The sequence below is a fragment of the Primulina eburnea genome, chromosome 4 (genome assembly GCF_022965805.1).
Source record: "Primulina eburnea isolate SZY01 chromosome 4, ASM2296580v1, whole genome shotgun sequence".
Classification (NCBI taxonomy): Eukaryota; Viridiplantae; Streptophyta; class Magnoliopsida; order Lamiales; family Gesneriaceae; genus Primulina; species Primulina eburnea.
In genome coordinates this window covers 45,173,375-45,198,326 of record NC_133104.1, presented here as the reverse complement: position 1 = coordinate 45,198,326, position 24,952 = coordinate 45,173,375, and the positions used below count along the sequence as shown (strand labels likewise).

General features: G+C 35.0%; 5 protein-coding genes and 1 long non-coding RNA gene across 9 annotated transcripts; 2 read left to right on the top strand and 4 right to left on the bottom strand.

Moving 5' to 3' along the window:
* Positions 1-761: 761 nt before the first annotated feature.
* LOC140829545 (NADH dehydrogenase [ubiquinone] flavoprotein 1, mitochondrial-like) lies at positions 762-4,648 on the bottom strand. Of its 3 annotated transcripts, none has more exons than XM_073192842.1 (3): positions 4,500-4,648; positions 1,646-3,122; positions 762-965 (listed from the first exon to the last, which is right to left on the bottom strand). In XM_073192842.1, exons 1-2 carry the CDS (start codon positions 4,507-4,509, stop codon positions 1,657-1,659), a joined length of 1,476 nt encoding a protein of 491 aa, XP_073048943.1. In that variant the 5' UTR covers positions 4,510-4,648; the 3' UTR covers positions 762-965; positions 1,646-1,656. The 3 variants fall into 3 exon arrangements, with proteins under 3 accessions (XP_073048943.1, XP_073048944.1, XP_073048946.1); XM_073192843.1 differs by having other exon boundaries at positions 4,440-4,592; XM_073192845.1 differs by lacking the exon at positions 4,500-4,648 and adding an exon at positions 4,341-4,472.
* Positions 4,649-9,493: 4,845 nt separating this feature from the next.
* Positions 9,494-14,935, top strand: LOC140829544 (lipoxygenase 6, chloroplastic). The gene is given in 10 exon segments (XM_073192841.1): positions 9,494-10,160; positions 10,954-11,072; positions 11,074-11,232; positions 11,336-11,573; positions 11,672-12,004; positions 12,121-12,206; positions 12,289-12,396; positions 12,884-13,185; positions 13,321-13,587; positions 13,935-14,935. Coding segments are annotated over 10 exon segments (2,754 nt in total). The 5' UTR covers positions 9,494-9,778; the 3' UTR covers positions 14,695-14,935.
* A 989-nt stretch (positions 14,936-15,924) lies between these two features.
* LOC140829542 (protein HHL1, chloroplastic-like) lies at positions 15,925-17,728 on the top strand. 2 transcript variants are annotated; one of them, XR_012117486.1, is made up of 7 exons: positions 15,925-16,274; positions 16,543-16,680; positions 16,758-16,844; positions 16,949-16,996; positions 17,089-17,240; positions 17,330-17,426; positions 17,667-17,728. XR_012117486.1 is itself a non-coding variant. In XM_073192839.1 (6 exons), exons 1-6 carry the CDS (start codon positions 16,011-16,013, stop codon positions 17,343-17,345), a joined length of 705 nt encoding a protein of 234 aa, XP_073048940.1. In that variant the 5' UTR covers positions 15,925-16,010; the 3' UTR covers positions 17,346-17,626. The 2 variants fall into 2 exon arrangements, 1 of the variants encoding a protein (XP_073048940.1); XM_073192839.1 differs by lacking the exon at positions 17,667-17,728 and having other exon boundaries at positions 17,330-17,626.
* Positions 17,432-17,670, bottom strand: LOC140829543 (uncharacterized). The gene is made up of 2 exons (XR_012117487.1): positions 17,534-17,670; positions 17,432-17,492 (listed from the first exon to the last, which is right to left on the bottom strand). It is a non-coding gene; the product is annotated as an uncharacterized lncRNA (long non-coding RNA).
* An 81-nt stretch (positions 17,729-17,809) lies between the features above and the next one.
* On the bottom strand, positions 17,810-20,644 carry LOC140829541 (protection of telomeres protein 1b-like). Its single transcript, XM_073192838.1, has 10 exons — positions 20,434-20,644; positions 20,219-20,355; positions 19,957-20,143; positions 19,519-19,587; positions 19,333-19,421; positions 18,889-19,170; positions 18,726-18,799; positions 18,529-18,587; positions 18,231-18,383; positions 17,810-18,130 (listed from the first exon to the last, which is right to left on the bottom strand). The coding sequence occupies exons 2-10, from the start codon at positions 20,272-20,274 to the stop codon at positions 17,945-17,947; spliced, it is 1,155 nt and encodes a 384-aa protein (XP_073048939.1). The 5' UTR covers positions 20,275-20,355; positions 20,434-20,644; the 3' UTR covers positions 17,810-17,944.
* A 418-nt stretch (positions 20,645-21,062) lies between these two features.
* Positions 21,063-24,442, bottom strand: LOC140829540 (two-component response regulator ORR26-like). Its single transcript, XM_073192837.1, is given in 6 exon segments — positions 21,063-21,611; positions 21,614-21,997; positions 22,119-22,195; positions 22,299-22,655; positions 22,825-22,977; positions 24,126-24,442. Coding segments are annotated over 6 exon segments (1,557 nt in total). The 5' UTR covers positions 24,256-24,442; the 3' UTR covers positions 21,063-21,155.
* Between the last annotated feature and the right edge of the window lie 510 nt (positions 24,443-24,952).

Below are 24,952 nucleotides of genomic sequence, written 5' to 3'. Positions count from 1 at the left end.
TCTTGTTAAACATGATATGTGATATACAAATCAAATAGACACACATGCAAACGCTAATGTGCGGCATTGTGGAAAAGCATTATCAATGTCGAGTAAATCAATGTCACGTTCAATACAGAAATCTCATATTTCAAGATGTTGCTAGGAAGCCTCCAAAGGAAATACTTGAGAATTCTCGTTTTCTTCATATCATGAAGCTAATACTTGGACTTGGAAAAAAATCGAATCCACCTTAAAGAAAATACTCGAGAACTCGTACATATCCAAGTATTTTGCAAAATGTTTCTCGAGACTTGGAAAATTTCGAATCGAACCCGAAGGAATAGGCACCTTTATCAAAATACATGAGATTAGGTAAAGGAAGGTTGTCTTTATGCGTGGACCCTTATTGGTAGTAGTAGTAGTAGTAAAGGAATGATCTGAAACCATCCGATTTTTTGTTTCCCTCAACATAATTTTAGTACACAATACGAGCTATACGAGCTCCTCTTGCTCCCTTTATCCACTGTAACCAAAATAATCATGTCTTGATTATTAATTCATTCTATCCGACAATCAGTTATAACAACATTAAGAATCATCCGGTGTCAGTTTAAAGCCATCATATGAAAAAGCTCTCCCAACACCTGCCTTTATCAGTCAATATGTTATATCGAGATCAGTGATGGTCGAAACAACATGTGGATGATAATCCAACGTTTTACCAAGGTGACAACTATATATATGGCATCACACCAATAACTCTCATTAACCAACAAATGTCAAAGAAAAAAGATGCACGATCTGTTCAAATTATTGACAGGCAAATCGGTAGCGAGGTTCTTAATACAACATAAAAATGTTGAATTAACAATATTTCATCTGTATCCCTTATGTCTAACAACAGGAGGTTAAAAATTCAAATACATCTTAAATGCTCCACTTTGTCAATGTGTATTCAGCTGCATCACGTAGAGACTGCTTTCCTACAAAACAGATATTCAGAAATTTGAGGTTATTTTATTCGGAAGTGGAAGAGCAAAAGTACTACCAGTTTTTTTGCACGAAACTTCGATAAATAATGAGGACAAAAATCAGCGTCTGCTCTTCACATTACTGAATACTTTTAATTCCAAAGAAAGAGGCTCCATGCAAAAGCAGAGCCCAGAGACAATAATTTCCACCTCTATTTCCAACATGCAAAAGCAGAGCCCAGAGACAATAACTTCCACCTCTATTTCCAAAATGGCTGCACTGGGTTAAAATGTAACAGACACAATATGGTGCAAGTAAAAGAAATCCGCATTTATATTTAATACTAAAACCCAACACGAAACACTGATGCATTTCTGAGTAAGAAAGTTGCACCAAGATTGTTAACCAACAGAAAAATACCAGATTATCAAATCCTAAGTTCTTTCGGCGAAAAAATCTAGTTGAACTGTGACATTTAACAGTTTATCCCCTTCAATATTCTTTCTACGAATCTAACTGGCAACAAAACTTAGGTTCAACGAGAAAATATAAAGTTTTTCAGATCAAGGAGGAGCAATTTTTAGAACATGGCGTAGTTCAAGCTTTAAACACAAGAAAGTTACTGGAGCACTCTTTAGAGTCGGAGGTAAAAGAACTTCCACGAAAATGAAAATTCGTTACTAGCACAAACCTGTGAAAGAATTAAGCAGCAGCAGCCTGTTTTAACTCTCTATCTGCTCGCTCCCTGATCCTTCTTTCAAGTTCAGGTCTAAAGTGCCTGATAAGCCCCTGAACCGGCCAAGCTGCAGCATCACCCAAGGCACAGATTGTGTGGCCTTCAATTTGCTTGGTCACTTCCTGAAGCATGTCAATCTCCTCCAACTTCGCATTTCCGACCTTCAATCTCTCCATGATCATCCAGAGCCACCCCGTGCCTTCTCTACAAGGTGTACACTGACCACAACTCTCATGCTTGTAGAAATAAGAAAGTCGAGCTATAGCGTCTACCACATCAGTTGACTTATCCATTACAATCACAGCAGCAGTTCCCAATCCTGACTGAACAGACTTTAGTGCATCAAAATCCATGAGCACATCCTCACATATGCTCTTGGGAAGTAATGGAACGGACGAGCCACCAGGTATAACAGCGAGTAAGTTGTCCCAGCCCCCCCGAACACCTCCGCAGTGTCGCTCTAGGAGCTCTCTCAACGATATACTCATCTCCTCTTCAACTGTGCAAGGCTTGTTTACGTGACCGGAGATGCAAAAAAGTTTTGTTCCAGAATTGTTTTTCCTCCCAAAACTGGCAAACCATTCAGGTCCACGTCTTAGTATGGTGGGTGAAACAGCCACTGTTTCGACATTCGTAACAGTAGTGGGGCAGCCGTATAGTCCTGCATTGGCTGGAAAGGGAGGCTTCAACCTAGGTTTTCCTTGCTTACCCTCGAGGCTCTCCAGAAGAGCTGTCTCTTCACCACAAATATAAGCGCCAGCACCAAAGTGGATATGTACGTCAAAATCATAACTTGATCCACAAGCATTCTTCCCCAAAAATCCAGCTTCATAAGCTTCTTTCCTGGCCTTCTCAAGGTTCTTCCTTTCATTGACATATTCACCTCGAATGTAAATATATGCAGCTGACGCCCTCATTCCTACTCCAGCAATTAGACAACCTTCGAGTAATTTGTGGGGATCGTGGCGCATGATTTCTCTATCTTTACATGTTCCAGGTTCACTTTCATCAGCATTAACAACAAGATATGATGGGCGGCCATCAGAAGTCTTGGGCATAAAGGACCATTTTAGACCAGAAGGAAAACCAGCTCCACCACGTCCACGAAGACCGGATTTCTTCATCTCATTGACAATCCAATCAGCACCCTTGAGTACCAGATCTTTTGTACGATACCAGTCTCCGCGTTTCATGGCGCCTTTGAGAAAAGGATCGTGTAGCCCATATACATTTGTAAAAATGCGATCCTCGTCTTTAAGGCCACCGAAGTGGGTTTTTTCTGGAGGAGGTGCAGGTGGAGGAGGCTGTGGGGTAGCAGAAGTTGTTGCGGCCTTGGTTGTACAGAAAAATCTAGTTTCCAGGTCCCAATTCCCCCACTGGATCTCCGAACCAAAGCAATTCTTTTCAGGGAAAGAATGCTCTTTACACATGCCTGTGAAAACAAAGACGAAAGAATAGCATAACTTGAATGCACAAAAAGAGGCTGTAGAACCTAAAAGTTAATATTGTAGGAAAAAAATAAGTAAATCCACACTTTTACACTAAAGAAATATGAATAGCATACAACAAGTAACTGCAACCAAAACATCACAATAGTCAATCATTCTTTAAAGTATCAACTACATCCAAAATAGATCGGTAGCTGCAGAATCCCAACTATGAGGAAAGCTGTTACCATCTTTGTCTAGTGCAAAATAATGTTACTTACAACAAACTCAAAAACGTGCATGAGGGAATAATAAACACAATATTAACAACTTTTCCAAATAATGCCTGGTGGTTGCTGGCAATTTTATTTTAGACTCACATAGACCAAAGTGTTTGTGAGAAAATGAAGATCAGTGTTCTAAAAATCAACCTAGGCACCAGTCGACCACACCGAAATAGTGCTTGTCGGCCAGCTAGGCGGCTAGGCGAACTTAGACGGCCATAGGCAGCCGAAAATTAATTTTTTGGTGGTTTTTTTTTAAAAAAAAGTTTTTTACCCAATTAAAAAAAATGAAAAGTAATTTTTTTATAGGTTCTAAACCAAAGTCCAACAAAAAGTACAAACAGTTGGCTTGCTCCCTAACACACTAAACTTCGTCTTATCATGTTGATACGGTCGGTTTAGGTGCTGGTCTGGCGCCCGACTATCGCTTAGAACCTTGATAAAGATTATTCCAGCGATATTAACTAGTCACATCAACACCCTAAGTAAGACCAGGGACTGGGAAGAAAGCAGGAATCTGGAACCCTCTCTCATGTGCAAGAGTAATGGCATTCTATTCTGAATGAATGTAATTGAAAAAGAATTGGCACATAGAAAACCATGATTATCTGGAATTAAGAATGGCTATAATCAAACATTTTAAATCTGAATTTCCTGAAATTGTTGCTGACTAAAAGGCAGCAAATTTCCTAGTTTCACCGCTGTATGCAAGCAAACACGTAAAACTAATAAAGAATTGCATATGAGTCACAAAAAACTCTTAAGAGTGCATTTGGATGAGTGGATTTGAGGTCAATTTGAAATCGAATGTATTCCCTTGTGCAAAATTAGAATAAAGAATTTGAAAACTCTTCTGTCGCCCGGTCCGTTTTTTTTTTTTTTATCCACACCCCAACCTTATCATGAATCTCAAATGCTATCCCACACAAATCCACATACCTCCATCCAAAAGCACCCTTATTGAGATAAAGGACTCACAACAAGAACCCTTCAACAACAAATCGATCAGTTCAAAAGCCAAAAAAATCTCATTATTACCACCATTTCCATAGCCAATATCCAAACTTTAAACTTCTACAGGCATAGAAAAATACATACCATGACGCATGAATGGTTGACCGATCGGAGATGGGGCTGGGCAGATAATTAAGTTCGAGTCTCAAGGGGACAAGGTGCGTACTTGTGAGGCAATCCTACTGTCACGATGCGAATAGTTCGATGAGTAATGGGGATCCAACGGTGAAGAATGATGTTATGTGATGATCAAATGTGCGCGTGTCAGCCACGATTACAAAACACTTGGGCTTCCTGCATCGACCCCGAGTGATCGCCTATAAAGAGTTAGCAAAATAACATCAGTTAAATATTTTTTTAAAAAAATAATATATATTTGAATATTATTATTTTTAAAAATGAAAGTTTATTCAATACGTCGTCCGTCTGGTCGAGTTCAAGTTACCTTTAACCCTTAATCTAATTATTCATGTTTTGTCGTATTAATACTATCAATATTAATATTACGACAACTTTTGAAATATGGAACACTTTAGATATTACGACATCTTTTGAAAAACGAAACTTTAGGCATACAATCATGGTATTATCCTAAATATAACTCCTCACATATATGAACTTAATTCTTAATTATTTTTATTTTACAATTGTTATCATGTTTCATCGTAAATATTTTTTTATATTTGAAATTGTTTTGTAGATGGGACATTAAAAATCAACGGAAATTATAAATAAAAAAACGCCAAAAAAATATATGTTAGATTTATAATTACATTTGCAATTTTTTTATAAATATAATTCTAAAATTATTTTTACTACTTTCATTTTATTATATAAAAAATAATTTAGTTACGAAGATTTTATTTTTGTAATACTTTTTTATAAATATAAATCTAATTATATTTATTGTTTTCATTTTATTATATTCAAATAATGTTGATAGACTAGTCTTTAAGTATTCTGTTTGTTCGAACAATTTGGTTGAAGTCATGCTGAGGGAGAAACTCTTTTAGATTGAAATAACTGAAAAACTCGATCTATCTATTCGTTTTAGCTGATAACAACGTAGGTTAATCATCGTACTTGTAGTTTTATTTAGTTTAGTTCTTCTTGTTATATAAGTAGAATGAATAATATCTTATTTGGAAATGATTTTTCTTAGCTTTTTCTAAACAATAAGAATTATCTCTAATTTAATTTAACTATTAATTAATTTCAGAAATTTTAAATGAAAACAATCTAATATTCAATTAAAAAATAGTGAGACGTTGAATTGTGTATAATCCAATTTGTTATTATGCTTTATTATTATCTTAAAATTGTATTTAATTTGTGTTTGAGCTATTGCATGTGTACATTAAATTTGTATTTAAGTATTAGTTTATTATGTTTGATTTATTGTGTTTATTTTTTTTATATTATTATTATTATTATTAAGTTTGATTTATTGTGTTTATTTTGTGTTTGATTTATTATTGTAATATTGCCTTTAAATCGTGATTTATTTATGAGTTTCAATTGTGATTTTATAAAATTACCCTCTAAGTTGTACAAATAAACATAGTCGTTAACGTGGATGTGTAATTAAGTGCATGCATGTATATTTGAGTTTAACTGTGTCTTGTTTAAACTGTCTTTGTGTTTAATTTATTGTCTTAAATTGGTGCTTAATCTGATTTATAGTGTATGTTGAATTTGTGTTTAAGTGTAATTTATTGTGTTTATTTTTATATTATTCTTAGTTTTAAGTTTGATATATCTTGTTTATTTTTTAGATTATTATTACTTTTAATTATTGTGTTTATTTTGTGTATAATTTATTGTTAATCTTACATCGCCTTTCAAATGTTTATTTATTTATGATTTAATTTGTGTATTGTCCAAATTGTCTTTGTGCTTAATTTGTTGTCTTAAATTGATGTTTAATTTTTTTTTTTGATTTATTGTGTCTGTTAATTTTTTGTTTAAATGGTTAATTTATAAATTTGATTTATGGGTAAATTTCTTTTAAATACCCAAATTCAAAATTAATTTTACATTAAGTCCTTTCAGAAAAATATATATATTTGCACTCTCTAATCGATAAAAAATGTTTATGCACTCCCATAACTACATGTTTTTTCTCGGATGAAAGTCGACACAAAACATTGAAAATGTGTACTAATATATGATTTTTGAGCATCGCTTGATTTAAATATGATATTAATATATAATTTGAGTACTCAAACATGTATGCAAGTATTGATATTAATGACGCATATGTCTTTTTTGGATGAAAATTGGTACAAGTACATTTATATGATATTGAGTATCAATTGTTTTAGATTTGCTACTAATATATTATTTTTGAGAAATCAAACATTTATTGCATGTTTTGATAATAATAAAGTTGTTCAAAATTTATACTCAAAATCTTTTCTTTTATATCATATATAAACCATTTAGTACTCAAATATCATATATTTGTATCATATTTTTAATATTTTGTATCAATTTTCACCCGTGAAAACACATGTGGGCTCAGAAAGTGCAAAAACATTATTTTTTTGATCAGTTAGTCCAGACAAGCATTTTTCTGATAGAGACTACTTGCAAATCTGAGTTTGAATTTAGAGATTTAAAGGAAATCTACCCTTGATCTATTATGTTTATTTTTTATATTATTATTAGTTTTAAGATTGATTTATTGTATATGTTATATATAGCAGTTGTAATTTTTTGTTTTAAGTTAGTAATTGTTAGAGATTATTTAAGTGTTCTCCGTTTCAAATAATTGAAATCTTTGAAAACTATACGTAGAAGATAGAAAGGTAAACATTACTAAATACTTTATTCCAAAAAAATTAGTTTTATGGTTTCAAGATTCACGAGATTTAAAATTTTCATCTATATATATTTGACACTAAAAATGATCATTTTTATATTTGAGTATCATAAGTTTTCAAAACATTATGCAGGGCTCCAAACCTTCTCACGTTTCATGATTTCATTTCGATCATTATTGTAGCATTAAACAGACTAATTCCAATGAAAATTGTATTTTTATTGATGTTTTATTATTTCGTGTATTGTAAATCTATGTCTTTCTATTTTTCAATGTCTGCTTTTATTTTATGTGTTTGGATTTATTTTTGTAGTTGTGTTATTTTTCGTTTTTTTGTCGTTGTTTATGCTATGCGGTGCTCTTCGTTGTCATGTGCAGATTGCAAGTTTTATACTGAATACGATGATACATTTAATATTTATTTTCTTCTCTTTTATCTTTTTTCGTTTTTCCTCTCTGTGTCATGTTAAGTTGTCTATGAGAGATCACAAACTATCTATGTTGTGTTATTTAAATGAGATATCCATATACTCGTGTTATTGTATTATGTGAGTTATCTTTTTTTTTTTTTTGTACACTGATTTTGTAGTTATTTTATGTGTTATCGTGTGTGATCTTATCTATCTATCTATCTATCTATCTATCTATTATGTTTTGTTTTTTTAAAAATTGTTCATGATTATTCTATGTGTTACTTTCCTATGCCAGCTATCTTATCAATTTTTTTCTATATTAAAATTCAAATATCAAAATTCAGGGGAAAATAACTTTTATATAATGAGAAACTTAAAATAAAATAAATTATATGTTCATGAATTATTCTACCACAAAATATATATAAACAAGTTTAATATGAGACGAGAAACAATTGTCTTTTTTTCTAAAAAAAAAAAAAAAAACCTATGTGGCTTATTGGCAACAATAAAATTTCATATTGTTTTTTTCTTGCAAATAGCAATGTAACAGTAGCCTCTCCATTTCTTGAAGCATCCTCTTTTATAGGTGTTGATTTTCAACGTTAATAAATATATACGACACTCACAGATGTATTGGGTAGCGGAAAATCAAGCAGAAAGCGTCATGTGTCCTTGACATGTTTTCAAATATAACAATAGTTCATATAAATTCAATGGATTGTAGCTGAAAAAGGGTAACCAACGGATTGTAGCTGAAAAAGGGTAACCAACTGATATTTATTATATCTTTGCTGAAAACTCTAAGAATAAACTTGGAGATAAATTTTTGTTTTCTTCAGAGATTTTTGCCAAATCAGTCTAACATCTAATATGTTCTGCTCACATAATACAAGCTAATATCTTGATTCCTCCTGAGTTATCTTAAGATGCTTAGCAGAATGGTTGAGTTAGACAGTACACTAAGGGCCCTAAAATTTTTTTTAAAAAAATTATTATATATAATACAAGTTATTAGATAGCCCAAACCAAGTATTTATTAAACGAAACTTGCTTAGTCTGTTATCGATTTATTCCCCAATTTTTCCCAATATTCATTTGCAGACAAGCCTTAATCGACTCCAGTCGTTGCGTCGTCTCTAGGTTTGATTAAAAGACTCTTGAGGAGCTGTAAGTCTATTTTCTTGTATTTGGTTTGTTCGGACTTCTAATTTTTTATTGTAGTTTTTTACTTTCTTCGGGCTTTATGTGGTATCTATAATCTACGCTTTTTGACTGAAATTTTGGTGGATATAATGCTTATCCGGCTTTCAAATGCTCATATTGCTTATAAAATCTTGTTGACTGTCCCGGTCACAGTAGTAAGTACAGAGCGAAGTTTTTCAAAGATAAAGCTCATCAAAACTTTTCTCCGATCAACCATGTCACAAGAAAGATTGAATGGATTGGTTATGTTATCGATTGAGAAAGAAATTACTGAACAAATTGATTATACAGACTTGATTAGTATTTTTAGCTCTAAAACTATTAGACGGGTTGTTTTTTAGTGATCATTTTGGACATATTTGATATTTTTACTCTTTTAGTTTTTAAAATTGTCTTTAACGTATTGATTTAATTTGAAAAATTGTTATTGAACTAAAACAAATATGAACACACATTATGATTCAGAGACATATTTTTAAAAGTTAGACTCAGATCCAAATATTGTTAAGATCGGCGGACTATATTAGTCAAGTGGAAATGACATTATTATTGACGAAACCACGAGTGACAGGGTTACTATCAAAAGTCATGCAACTCAATAATATATTATAATCATCCATAGTTATTCCAGCAGTAATATCTCAAAAGGTAGTATGGATAGCATTCTCGTACCTTTGTTGCCGACGGAGTCTGATCACAATTGATTTTACATAAACTGATACCAAAACAATTGTTCGCTATCTTCAAGATCCAGATCCAGATCAAGATCACAGTAATATTATAGTACATCACACCACTCCTTGTTTATTATTAAAATACATACAAGCTCACTCTACTATAAATATTTCCACCAGCAATCTTGCCAACTGGTTCTTTCTAATTTTGAATTTACTCGTGGAAAACCCTTTGAAAAAGCAGAGATGTTGAAAGCTCACGTGCAAGCACAATCATTTAATCTCTGGCGACTCGGAATCGATCCCGGCGCCAGGAGACCAGCTGGGAAAGTCTATATCTTTTCTGGGTCCCGGCCAAAGGTGATTCTTGGGCCTGTTAGGGCTGTGATCAGCAGTGGAGATAGCAAGTCTAAGTCTCGTGTGGAAACAACAGAAAAGCTTTTGGAGAATAATGGGTCTTTGGCTTCTTCTTCAAGCAGTGAAGGAATAAATTTGAGGGCAGTGATTAGAATAAGGAAGAAGATGAAAGAGAAGTTGACTGATAAAATAGAAAATCAGTGGGAATCTTTAATGAATGGGATAGGCAGAGGAATCTCAATTCAGCTCGTCAGCGTGGATACTGATCCTGGTCAGTTTTGGTCGACTTATTTATTTTTATCATAGTTTTGCCCACCATTTTGTTTGTAGTTCAAGATTATCAGTGATTTATTTTTTCATTGATTTTTGGTGAAAAATAATGGTTTTGGGTGTTTTAGGTACTTATCTAGGATGACTCCATGATTTGGTCTGTCTACACTGCGCAGTGTATTATGTTCTTTTCCCTTAGAATTATATGAATGATGTTGGGATTTGACAAATTTGATTATATTGATGCAAAGATCTTATCCATGGAATTATATGATTAGCATTATAGAGGAGCTGGAAGTAAAAGTTTATTTCAGCCTACTGCAACTACCACTCGACTTAAAGGGGAAGTTCATGCATTATTGATATATTTATTCTCATATAGAAATGGATCAAACTTATCTTGAAATTTGATAAAGTGTCGAGGAATCCTAGTATCAAGTACCGATGGAACCTTGCTAGAATCTTTCATTTATGGATAACCCCATCCTCCCATGGTACCATAGGTGGGTTTGTCGAGAAAAATCAGACACAATGTTAGAAATTATTTCATTGAGGAGCGCACGTTTTACTCCTTTTTTTGGGAACACCCTTGGCCATGAACCTCATCTTCTTCTCCATGCCATTCTTTTTCTTCATTCATCTACATTTTGATAAATGAAAACTGTTGAATCATGGTGGTTTGCAATTTAACAAGAAGTGCTAGCTTTATTTCAACTTGTTTAACTGATGAATTTTTTTGGGTGTTTTTTTTTTCGGTTTTTCCTTCAATCATCTCAAATCACATTTTTTATCAGTTACCAAATCAAGAAAGAGTGTCGAGTCTTTTGTAAGGGGTTGGTTGCCAAAGCTATCAGACAGTCCCTATGTTGTCGAGTATGGTGCTGATTTGTCAGTTCCACGTGATTTCGGTAGATCCTGGAGCTATTCTTGTTACAAATCTCCATGACAAAGAGTTCTTCTTGATGGAAATTTTGGTTCATGGATTCAGCAACGGTCCCATATTCTTCCACTCTGACACATGGATCCATTCAAGAAAAGATAATCCTCAGAGCAGGATTATATTCAAGAATCAGGTAAGAAGCAAATCTCAAATACATGACGAGTACTTGAAAAACATGCTCCGTTGCTATCAAGATCCATCTGTTTTGATGCCTTCTTTTTTTTTTACTGCAATAGGCATATCTGCCATCTCATACCCCAGCTGGCATTAGGGATCTTCGATGTGAAGACTTAATAAGTCTTCGTGGGAACAAGAAACAAGAGAGGAAGCTTCATGAGCGAATTTATGATTATGATATTTACAATGATTTGGGAAATCCTGATAAGAGTAAAGATTTAGTTAGGCCTGTGTTCGGTACAAAAGAATGGCCTTATCCCACGCGATGTCGAACCGGTAGAAAACCAACTAAAACAGGTACTCAGGTCCTCTATTTCTCTGTTTTTTCTCTTTTTTTTTCTTTACCAAGACCAGTGATTTAGCATTCTAAAATTGTTTTTATGGATTCTAATCAGATCCTTACACTGAGAAAAGAATTGAAAAACCACATCCAGTTTATGTGCCTCGAGATGAAACATTTGAGGAGATTAAGCAGAACACATTTTCGGCTGGAAGGTTGAAGGCTCTGTTCCACAACCTGATACCATTAATTGCTGCTACATTATCAAGTTCGGATGTCCCTTTTACCAACTTTTCTGAGTTAGATAAGCTGTATTTTGATGGTGTTGTCTTGAAAGATGAAGAGGAGTTGCAAGGAAAAAAGAATAAGCTCTTGAACAATGTAATGAATCAAATGTTCACTGTTGGTGACAAGCTACTAAAGTATGATATACCAGCCATTATAAAACGTAATCACTTGATACTTAACATAATTTATTATTTTCGGTAGATTTTGAAGAGTTCAAAAGTCTGTTTGTGTAAATTTACTTGAATTTTAAGCTTGAGAAGAGTTTCTTTTGTGCAGGAGACAGATTTTCGTGGCTGCGTGATATGGAGTTCGCTCGCCAGGCTTTAGCTGGGGTGAACCCTGTTACTATTGAGTTGTTAAAGGTAGATTTTTTAGTTGACACCTGATTTTACTTGATAACAAAGTACTGAAGGAGAGTTGTTAAAGGGAAGTCATTTTTCGCAGGAACTTCCAATTCTGAGTAAACTAGATTCTGCAACATACGGCCAGCCAGAGTCCGCCATCACCAAGGAATTGATAGAGAGAGAGCTTCGTGGCATCTCCTTAGGAGAGGTAAAAATTTCCACTTATCAAGTTTTTGGTGACATTGCCTACACTCAACTGTTCAAGAACAAATTACAGTACTGTGATTTGCTTTAAACGTTTTATTTTAGTAAAACTTTACCATTCAGGACCGCTCACAAAGTTTCAGTAGCAGTTGTAATAAGAAATTTCACCAAACTACAAAATGAGTGGTGTTGGTTGTAGTTTTTTAGGAGCAATGACTCTCTCATTGGCCTATCTGACTACCTATGATGTATAGAGATTGAACTGCAGTGTTTAGATCACTGTAATTTTAAAAAAATGTTTGGGTTGCCGCCATTTATCCATCTATAAATGGTGGGATAGTGATAAACACTTTTTTCTACAATTGTTGGTGGCTGAGTAAATGTCCAGGGTAATTGCTCATCAAAATGGAATATAGTATTGTTCTTATTTTTCCCAATTCTTTAGCTCGTCTTCACTTTTTGGCCCGTTGCTCCCTTTTTCTCTAATGCAGGCTATCAAGAACAAGAAACTGTTTATACTTGATTATCATGATTTGCTCTTGCCATTCATAGAGAAGATAAACTCGTTACCAGATAGAAAAGCTTACGCGTCGAGAACAGTATTCTACTATACCCCCGATGGCATTCTCAATCCAATTGTCATCGAGCTTTCACTTCCTCCTACAGCTTCATCGCCGAGGAACAAGTATGTTTTTACTCACGGACACGATGCTACTACTCACTGGATTTGGAAGCTAGCCAAAGCACATGTTTGTTCAAATGATGCAGGAGTCCATCAACTAGTTTATCACTGGTAAGACTGGTATTTTCATGATCGTTTGAATATAAGATTCTTTTGGATCTCTAGACTATACACAAAACTTTACTTCTTTTTGACATATCAATTAACTTGGGGGAGTTCTTTTATACTGGAATGAGATTTTTTCAGGCTGAAGACTCACGCTTGTGTGGAACCTTATATAATCGCTACCCATAGGCAGCTTAGCTCAATGCATCCAGTGTATAAATTGCTTCATCCCCATATGCGATACACCATGGAAATAAACGCCCTTGCGAGGCAAAATTTAATAAATGGGGGTGGAGTAATTGAAGCTTGTTTCAGCCCTGGAAAATATGCCATGGAAATAAGCTCAGCCGCCTATAAGAGTTTGTGGCGGTTTGACATGGAATCATTACCAGCAGATTTACTTGGAAGGTAAAACTTTCTTCGTATCTGTTCAAAATAATCTCCAAATTTTGGATGCTATAATTTTTCATTGTATAGTGTTGCAAAACAAGAGAGAGAAAATGGGAAGAATATGGAATAGGAAAAGTCAATAGGTAACAGCATTATGAAAATGTCTAATAAAAGACGATGAATAATCAAGTTGTGGGGGATAATTAATAAGTCAAGACAATAATAAATAATAAAAGTGGAGTGTGAGAAACAATTTTTGTGGCGGAATGACACTCCCCAATTAATTATACAATATTTGTTTTGATTTATAATTATATGATAGAGAAAACGCCTTTGAAATTTAAAGTTTGTCGAAATTTTTGAAGGGGTATGGCTGTTGAGGATCCATCAGTACCTGGTGGTGTCAAACTTGTTATTGAAGACTATCCTTACGCAGCCGATGGACTCCTTATTTGGTCTGCCATTAAAGAAATGGTGGAATCTTACGTTGAACACTACTATTCTGAGCCAAATTCTATCACATCTGACATCGAGCTTCAAGCATGGTGGGATGAGATCAAGAACGAGGGACACCCCAATAAAAAAACCGAGCCCTGGTGGCCAAATCTAATCACTCAAGATGATCTTTCGGGGATACTTTCAACCATGATTTGGACTGCTTCTGGTCAGCATGCAGCAGTAAACTTTGGACAATATCCATTCGGAGGGTACCCTCCTAACCGTCCCACACTCATGCGAAAACTTATCCCTCAAGTAGGCGATTCTGAGTATGAAAAATTCCTGAAAGATCCTGAATATACGTTCATGACCTCATTGCCAACTCAACTTCAGGCAACTAAAGTTATGGCAGTACAGGACACATTATCAACTCATTCTCCAGACGAAGAGTACATCAATGAGTTGCACCATATTCACAGCCTCCCTCATATTGATCCTGAAGTTCAAAAACTTTTTGAAGCATTCCATGTGAAACTAGGGGAGATTGAAAGGATTATCCATCAAAGAAACAAGAACGTAAATTTGAAGAACAGATGTGGTGCTGGTGTTCCCCCATACGAGTTGTTTTTGCCTTCTTCAACTCCAGGAGTAACTGGTCGAGGTATTCCTAACAGCATTTCCATCTAAGGAAATCTTTTCACTCGATTTTATTTCATTCTAGATGGAGTGTACAATATGATTTTTTCCCTGTTCCGTTGGGTAGATTCCTTGATCGGTTGTTATGTTGGAGGAGAAAGGAAACTTTCGATGATGTGCAATGGTCTCTTTTATTTTGTGTATCAGCAAAGATTTGGCAGTTGCTAAACTTTTATCATAATCTGGAAATGGACATTCGATGGTTAATCATTAATCGTTATTGCAAATTTCAGTCCATGGATTTATTTGTAATTTCTCATATCTCTCTCAAACATGTTTTTTCAATATTTTTCTCAACAACTCTTCACACATATCACTAAAAGGTAAAAAAAATCATAACTAAATCAAATATTTGAAAATCTCTATCATTTAAAAATAGTAAACAAATAATTAAATAGATTAAAGTATATTATGCATCACATAATATTTATATATTTTATTAAACATCTGCAATCTGGTGCTAAATAAATAACAGACAAATATAGGTGATATAACATGAAAGTAAGGGTACAAATAAATCAAGCTATTTATGAGTAGCTAATGAAAGGTTCCATCAAAATTCGAAAGATTTAACACAATAGCTAGAGTTAAGTTCGTTTTTCAATTATTTTTAGTTTAAATATAGGAGATTTGTTGACTTTTAATGACTTTTGTATATTTTAAAAGTCTATATGTATTCAATTAAGATTTTTACATGTATACTAGTATTCAAAATAAATTTTCTTAGAGTTTTAAAAAGTCAAGTGATAATCAATATTTTATTATCTAAAATTATAACAAATAAACCGTCTTGAAGAGTCTATCATTCAGCAAATATCACTGCTCCACAACTATCCCTTCCCACAACTCTCACTCCAAAGTAATCCAAATTAGTAATAACAAATGCATCAACATTCGCTTTGATTATTCATGGAGACGATGATTACCAATGTTGAATGTTATCTTGTTTTAACTCAATATTAAGCGCTGATACGTGATATAAGTCACTCATTTTTTTTTGTTCTGACAAACACTTCAATACAATATTGGTTTTTCCCTTGGAACACATCAAGATTTCTTGCATTCGAAATATTCCAACAAATCATTACAAACCATTAGAACTCTATCCATGAGTCACTGTTATCATCCAATGAAATAGATCCCCCAGTCCACTTTTGTACCTATTGAAAGAATAGACGAGGGAAAAAGTATATTGTATAACAAATCACATAACATATTATATTATGATATTTAAAAAGAAAAAATGCGGATAAGATTCAGCCAAAGCCCACCCTCCCACCTCGCAGTGAAACTTTCACAGGTTAGGCATGTCTTTGAATCAATTGGTGAGGCTACCCTTATCCTCCAATGGAAGAACCAGGTGTGAAGATTCACTTATCAGGCACTCCCTGTTTTCTACGAGCAGAACCCTTAAGCCATGCCAGCAAAAGCTAAAACTTCCGATGGTGGTTGAAGCTAAAAGCAAGAAAGGAATGGCGGCGAGGCAGTACCAGCGGCAGGCACCTCCTCCATTGCCAAAGCTTGAAGATGATGGCAACCCAAAATTTGTGATATTTATTCGCATGGCTAATGTTAGTTTTTTGACTCTGTATTTTTTGCTGTTTGACAAAACTTTGATTTGGTGGAATGCAGAAAAAGTTCAAGCTTTATATATTAATTCATCGATCCCCGTACCTGTTCCCACCAAGATCTTCTAAAGTCTGTTTCTTTGTCCCTTTTCTGATGCATTTATTTGAAATTGGTGACCTTTCATGATGTAAGAAAGGCTTTCTGTTTCTGAAGATTATGATGTCCTAACTATGAGTCTATGACTGTTGGCTTGTTTTTCTTCTTGCTCAGGTTTACCTTTGGTACCCTCTTAATATCGTGACAGGGGGGACGACTGCGAAAATCATGGTGGCTGCAAAAGACAATTTTCTGGGAAAATATATTTACAAAGATACGCTAACTAGAAATCTTGCAGCTGTTGTTTATAAAGTGAGTTCCTTATTAGTGTAATTTCGTATCTGGTTCATTGCAATCCCATTATATATTTGCATCTTACATTGAAACAGGATGAAAAGGAAATGCAGAAGATGGCTATGAAACAGTTTCGTGTCTTGCGGTCTGCTACTGAGTTTAAATATGGCTACAAGCTTGTTGTAATTTTTTCACCCTCTGCTTTCTTACTGTTTTTAAGTTTCAGAATTTGATATTGTTAATAAATATCCAAGGCTCATTTTCTACTTTGTACTTTAACATACAGGAAAATAACAATCTGCGGGCTGCGCTAGCTGCAAATGATGTAATTGAGGTAAGGATAATGTATGATTTTGGATTTTGCTTATTGGCAAACAATCCACTCGAGTTCGACAATGGCATCTGATTTTCTTTCGATGTTTCCAGCTCCCATCACAGGAAGAGCTCAAAACTGTGCTGGATAAGGTGAAGGACTTTTTCGGGGATGCCAAAGAGTCATTCGGGAAGATGACATTCTTAAACTCAGAAGCAGAAACATCAAAAGATGATACTGAAGAAAAAACCAAGGAAAAGTCAACGTTAGTACAATGAACTTTACAGATTTTCTGCACATATTTTAAATTGAGTGTTTGCCTTTTTGAGTTGACAAGTGAAAATTAATCGACAGAGCAAAGAGCCGATGATGATCATCATAATTATGAGACAAGGAGTTCAGTTGCCGCTAAAGCTCCGGTTGTGTACACAACATTTGTTCATAGATTTTTCTTTCCAACTTCAAGTGATGTGGTTTTCTCCACTCGTCTGCGCTATTTAGTTGCAGGTGCTGTGATCTAAAAAAGATAAAAGAAGGCATAATCTATTAGGCATTCACATTGCACCATGCATCCAGTTATGCCAGGAAATTTCGCGAATAGCTGTTTCTCAGGAAAAATCAAATTTATATCGCTATAGCTATTTTTTAGCAGTCAAATGTATATTTTCTAAGTATCAAGAACTAGAATTTTAATCATCTCTGTGGTTACTTGCTATCTATTGACAATACATCATGCGCAAACGGAGATGACAACTACAAATTTCACACCACACACAATATGGTAACAATTTTGAATGACTAATAAATTTCCCATTTAGTTTTTGACGCAGAACATATGCAGGTATTTGTATTATAAATAAATCTTTCTGGTTAGCGTGGAACAAAATTAGTTCGCACAACAGGTATTACATGTGCATTATACACTGCTGCAAATATATACAAAACACAGCAAATCTAATTTAGAAAAAGCTACACGGCAAATGCGGTTTTACATATGTGAAACTGCTTGCTTGGACCCGAAGAATTGAAACCTATACAACATTGCACCCATGGTGGATTCTTTGAAGACTTCTCCCCATATTCATCTACTCCAAGCAACTTTTTCATCTTATCAGAAACCGCATAATCTTCTAGGTCTCCTCCAAAAAGAAAAACCTATAAGATAATCAAAGTAAAGTTGAATTATTTTTTCTAGAATGATTTTAACTACTCCCCTTCAATTAATATCATATTTATAGAAAATATCTTATCTTACCGCATCTTCGTGGGACAAATAAGCATGTATCCTTGCAGTTGGATCCTCTAAAGTAAGTCGAAGCCTATAAAGTCCTTCTGGTGTTAGAAAATCTTTGGCCCGTGAAGGATAAGTAGCTACTACACGTACGATACATTTAAATCCACCACAAACCTGTAAGAGGAGAGAGAGACTTTGCAATCTCACATGTTCTGAGGCCCAAAAAAGAACCAGTTTCATGTGCAATCGAATGAATCCAATCAAGTGATGATAAAACTTTTAAAGAAATCTCAACACAAAAGCGTTGAGTAAAATATACCAGGGGAGAACAGAGAAGATCCAATAGCGTAGTGAAATCAGCGTCCTCATTACCCACCACTGAAATTACAAAATGCAGAAATGTAAATAAACTGGAATTCCAGTAGAATCATTACACTCTTTTCGCATACCATTATGATGTTGCAAAAACTTTCTTTACGCTGAAAACCTCAAAATGGGCAACTACAGATAAATTACCAGTTAAAACATCGTGTCCAGGAATCACAGCAGAAGGAATCCGACCTTGTTCAGATAATCTATCATGACCGACCCTAGCGAACATAAATTGTGATCCATGAAAATTTCACCTATACTACTCTCAACTCATTTGGAGCAAAAGAAACCAAGCAAAGGTGGATACCTTAATCTATCTTTGACACTGTTGTCCTGCTCTGACAATAGTCGAAATTTGGTTTCCAAAGTAAATATTCCCTTCCACAACCCTGATTCAGTTTTACACATTAGATTGCGCAGTCTTACCCACTTATCTCCATGTTGAAAATGAAAACCGAATGACTCATATTTTTCATCTACTAGAACTCTCAATATGGTCCCAACACGAGGAAACTCGTCCAAAACATGTCGAGGCAAGGAGACTGGCTCAATATGAAGTGGTAGTGAGTTCCACTCTTCATCTGCAATCCTACAACGAAGTCCATTCAGAGAGGGGGTTTTGGTCATCAGAAGATAAAATTCCTACATCACATATATTCGACGTTTTAAAAGCTATCATGATTGTGTCAAGACAGCAAGAGAACAAAAGCTATTATCATTGTGTCAAGACTGCAAAAGAATAATCACATACTCGGTACTCAAGCTTATAGGGGGAGCATCAGTCCCATCCCATACAAAAAGCATCCAGTTGCCATCAGATACTTCAGAAACATGGAGAACCTTCACTCAAATGAACATCTCAATTTATTAATAGTTCGCCAAAGTGAATATATTAAACACACTAAATTGTGAATCACAACATAGATAACATGAATACCTTACACACTAGATCAAAAAAGTCCATTGTATTTATGTCTGCCAACCGCAAATGCATAATTGCTAACGCCTGCATAAAAAATAAATCATAAGCTCAAGGAAGTCACAGCCTATCATAGCATTTTGTAACCAACATCCAGAAGAGTGTCGTTCACCAAGTGTTAAAGAAGGTCAAAATTATTATGCATTTTTACAACATCCGAAAAAATGTACATGTTTTATATTTCAATGTGGAAATTGACAGAAGTTTTATTTAAGTCTCTGTATCTCACATTGAATTCACAATTAAAATACGTTTTTTCCTCATTTGTCTGTACATAATTTGGATGATTGATCTTAGTGCTCACTTTCCAAACTTATGTGAAGACAAATAATGAATCAGACAGGAGTAATAACAAGTAAAAGCACAACGGTGGTGCTTAAAGTAGAGATGATTAACCCGCGTCAAATCTGGTCGTAGATGACCAAAGCCGCAAGTCGCGAACAAATTTTTCAGCGCTTTGCAGGCCACGAATTCCTGGAGAAAGTTGATACGGTGTACAGTCAGGAACATCTCGGCCATCGAAGAGAGCAAAATAGCTAGTTTTAAAGAAAGAAGCACAAGGACTCTGGTTATGGATGCCAATCTGCAAAAAAAAAAATTAAAATTAAAAGCGGCAATTATTATGGCACCAGAAGAAAAGAAAAAGGAAAACTCGTACCCGGACATCGCGGAGAAGAATGATGTCCAGATGACCACGTAGATGAGGCAAACCATCGATGGTCCTGTTGAAAAAATTTACGGTCAACTCGCGATCGGTGCCAGAATCGTCTATGATCTTGAGAATAACACAGTAATCTGCGAGAAAAAAAGTAGAAGAAGTATGAACAAGCAGTAACTAGGGTTTAGTAGGTCTCACATACATTACATACATACCAGGGCCTCTGCTCTTATGTGGAACGCCGGCCTCAACCACAATACCCAGCATATCAACCGTTTTCTTCAAATGATGCGGTGTTTCAGCCACCGTCACCCAGTTCCCAGCCCCAAGTCGCCGTCGATTCATCTCTGAGGCTCACGATAAACTGAAGTGAAAAAGAAATAGGCGGCCTAGTGTTATATATATATATGAATCTAAAATTGTGATTTTTAACGAATAAACTTAGATATTATTCTATTCTTGTCTCTTGTGAGACCGTCTCACGGATTTTAATAAGTGAGATGGATCAATCTTATTCATATTCACAATAAAAAGTAATACTCTTAGCATAAAAAGTAATACTTTTTCATCGATGACCCAAATAAGAGATCCGTCTCACAAATACGACTCGTGAGACCGTCTCACACAAGTTTTTGTCATTCAATTAACAGTCAAGGAAGCTCTTTGAGTCCATAGTTTTATATAATTGATGATATGGTTCTTCTACTACAAGAATTAAATATGTTATTATGTAAATATATTAATTTCTTAGGATCAAAGTATATTAAATCGAGTCGATGCGTGATTAGAAAATTATTCAAATGACATTTGGGAACCTATCTTCACCAAAAAAATGCTTGCTTGTAGTGCTTTTGTGTTGATTCAACCTAAAGTATGGGAATATTCTTCTTTTTTCCCCATTCAATACACACACACCCAACAAACATTACATTCCTAATCATGCAATATACAGACCTCGGCCTATTACAGGGTGTTCCACAGTGTCACTCCCGTACTCGTATTCGACATCCAATGAACCATACAAATGTGGTGAAACATCATAAATGAGTTCTTGATCACTGAGACCGAAAGATTCTGCATTCCCAAGTTCCTTGGAATAACCATGGAATACCTCGTCCCACAACCTGAAAGCCGTCGATCCGGTTTCAAGAATCAAATTTCTTTGGTGACATTCTGTGTTATCAAATGGGTTCTGTCCCGTGTTGTGGCTCTTGATGTTCAATGTAGAACATGCAATCGATCTCTCGGGTTGAACAGAAAACAAGGCACCTATGCTTTCAACTTTTGTGACTTTTCCAGTGCCTTGACCTCTGCTCTCGCTATGATCTTCTCTTGGTATACGATTATGATTGAAAATGCTTTCCAAAGCATCCACTTGAATCGGAGACATCATGTGATCAAACCCTTTCTCTGGCTGGAATTGTGGATTATGTTCTTGTTTGAATTGAAGCGACGCGTATTGGACTTGGATCTTGTGTTCAGATTTTTGTCAGAATCACAACTAATCCTCGACGGAGCGTTTTTCGTAGAATCTTTGATGTCTCCAAAGAGAGAATTCTTGCAATCTGCCACTGGCATTGAAAGAATCCCTTTCCCGTCTACATCACAGAATTCGGCATCACTGTTCCGCATCAGATTCTTGTGTATTTGAGTATTTGAGTTTTCAAGACAAACATTTTCAGTAGGGTCTTTTGAAGTGATAGCTGAGTTTTTCACCCCACCAAACGTGATTTTCAGCTCATTTTCTTTCTGTAACCGGCTCAAATAGAGCCTGTACTTCTGTAAAGCATAACAACAAAATTTCAGAGGATTTTCAAAACCCTTAAAATTTTTCTTCTTCATCCGACAAAGATTTAACTGCATATTTTTAAAAATACCACCATCCCTTTCTCACGTTTACCTGCAAGTGGCTAGCTACGTTTTCTCTCGTTAACCATGGCACTCCCATCAAGTCGAGTATTTTCTTTGGGCCAACTTCTGTCACACAGTTCAACATTCGAACATTTGATATGATTCACAAACAATTGATGGAAAAAGACTTTATTTTACAGATGAGAAACAAGAATGATCGTAAACTTACTGCTAAGTCCAATCTGATTCACTGCTGTCACAAACTTCTGATGAAGATCAACGGTCCAAAGGACCCTTACTTTCTTCACGGATAAAGGGTCATCACATGCTCTTCCATCGTGCTTGTTATCAACATCTTTTCTTTTCTTTCCTGAAATCAAATCTCCACCAAACAAGTAGACATCATCAGATTGCTCAGTTACACTTTCGTGCCCTTCAATATCTCTCACCTCATGCATCCGTTTCCTCAAAACATGCTGCCATATGTTTCTAAGCTCTTTCATCCTTATTGGCTTCAGAAGATAATCACAGGCGCCATGTTGAACCCCCTTCATCACCCTGCTTGTTTCTCCATCAACGGACATCACTGTGTATGATCATAGATTAAGTCTTGTTAAAATGTAAAATCCATGAGCTCGAACTTTGGAGAAAAGTCGTAACGAGCCAATCTCTCACTTCTGATACCAACATATCAAACAATTGGACAAAACAGAAAGACTTTACTGATAAGCATTAATAGGAGATAAGTAGCTTACTTATGACAGGAAGATCCATCTCCAGGCCAACGTGCTCCAGAAGCTTGAAACCATCCATGTCAGGCATGTTGACATCACTGATTACGATGTCAAAACCATTCTTTCTTTCTCGTAGCAGGTCCAGAGCCTCTCTGGCTAAGTTACAAGTCATCACTGAAACTCCAAAAAAAGAACAAGAAATTGGAGAAGGGTCAGAAGAAGTATTGGAGATTTTCGCAATCAAGGAGAAACGGCTGCCGAGTACAATGTAGATACGATTAAACCCAAAGCCTTCTGGAAAGGTCTTAACCATGCAGAACATGAGCAGGGAAAGGGTAGTATGCGAACTCCGAATAAAGTTTGTTAAATATTAGGGACAGGTAGGATTATTCTGGACAAGTTCAACCATGGCAACTTAAGCTCTTGTTGAACTAGGATTTAATCTCTAAGTAGTACCTTTGTAGTTTACTCTCTTCCCAACTCATAGATAATGAAAATCTACCCCAACGGCCCAACCCAACCAACACATGCAGCATGATTTGATATCTCAAACAGAATCAAACATATTCCACTCAAAAGTATCAAACCTTACAGTTCAAGATGCCAAATTAAATTTGAAACGAGTCATCAAAGTTCTAACTGCATTTTAAAGGGGTGATGATTTTGAAGGAGAATAGATTCCCATCACATAAAAAAATAAACAGTGAAATGAAAGGAAATTTTGGGACTATTACAGTTTCCATCTCTAGTTGATTTTGTAGAGTTTCTATAGAAAATTAACCTGGATGACAATTAAATCAACAAAGCTTGAGTTTCACATTTAAAGGCTTCTTAGTTTCTTGACTGCAGTTGACTAGGAATCATCATACTGTAGAAAATATTAACTTTAGTGCATGCACTAATGCATGGTACTCACGCTCAAACGATTTTTTTTAATAAAAATTATGCATAATTTTTCAAGATCCAACAAGCTGCGACCTCCCCTAATCTAAAATCCAATAATGCAACGAGTATGTAGTCTGCACTTTGAATTCTCAGCAGCAAAGACACTTGCAATTTTTTTATCACCTGGCTACACTCGGAAAACTCAACTCATTCACCTCCACCTTTCCAACAGAGAGCAGCTTTCAAAACAATTCGACCCACGACTTTTTTTTTTAGTAGAACGGAAGAAAATAGTAAACAACAATCCCAACATATAATCAAAAGCAACATCTGATGCATCACAGCCAAAAAGAAACAATTTTTACCAACAAAATCATTCCCCCAAAACGTTCAACACAAACAGAAAAGATCAATTGCGTATCTGCATGAGAAGAAACCTTCATAACTGCACTTTTTAAGCATCTTTTCAAGAATCTTCAACCAAGTGGGATCATCGTCCACAACAAGAACCCGAAGACCCGCAGGAAAAGTATCAGGCTTCGGCGAAGAGAATCCATTTAAATCCATCATTAAAGTTGGGATATTGAGACAAAAGACTGATGAGTACTGAAACCGCGCACAAGGTGTGTTCCCGTTTGTAAACACAATAATGGATGTATTAAATGTGTAGAGTGGATTTTTTAAGGGAAAAAAGAAGCGAACAAAGAATATATGGCGCCGGCTAGATAGAGTTAACGGTCTATGAGCACACCGCACTTTGGATTGATCCATTAATGCTTGCACAACATTTTATATTTTCCAACCATAAAAATTAAATTTATTTTTTTATGATTTTGTATTTCAACAAGTACCAAACCTTGAAATATTTAATATTAGGTGCTTTCAATTATTTTCCTTGAAAATCTAATATTAGGTGTTTATGATTTCATGACAACAATTAAAATTATTCAAGACTTTGACCAATAATTTGTTGAGCACTTTTAGCAATTCCTTAATGCTTTTTCTATCCCTCCCACTTGTGGACAGACACTAATTATAAATAAATAATTAATTAACTTGCAAAAAAGCTCAATCATTCACTCTAAAGGTTATTTATTTTCTGTTTTATATATATATTAAAGAATCTTCTTGAACATGGCAAAGCCATATTCTGTATTAAAAAATGATGAGTAATTAATTCATGATCGGGTAGCACTAAATCCTCTCTGAATTTGAAACATGACGATTTCACTTCGCTACATTGTAGCATATATTATATATGACT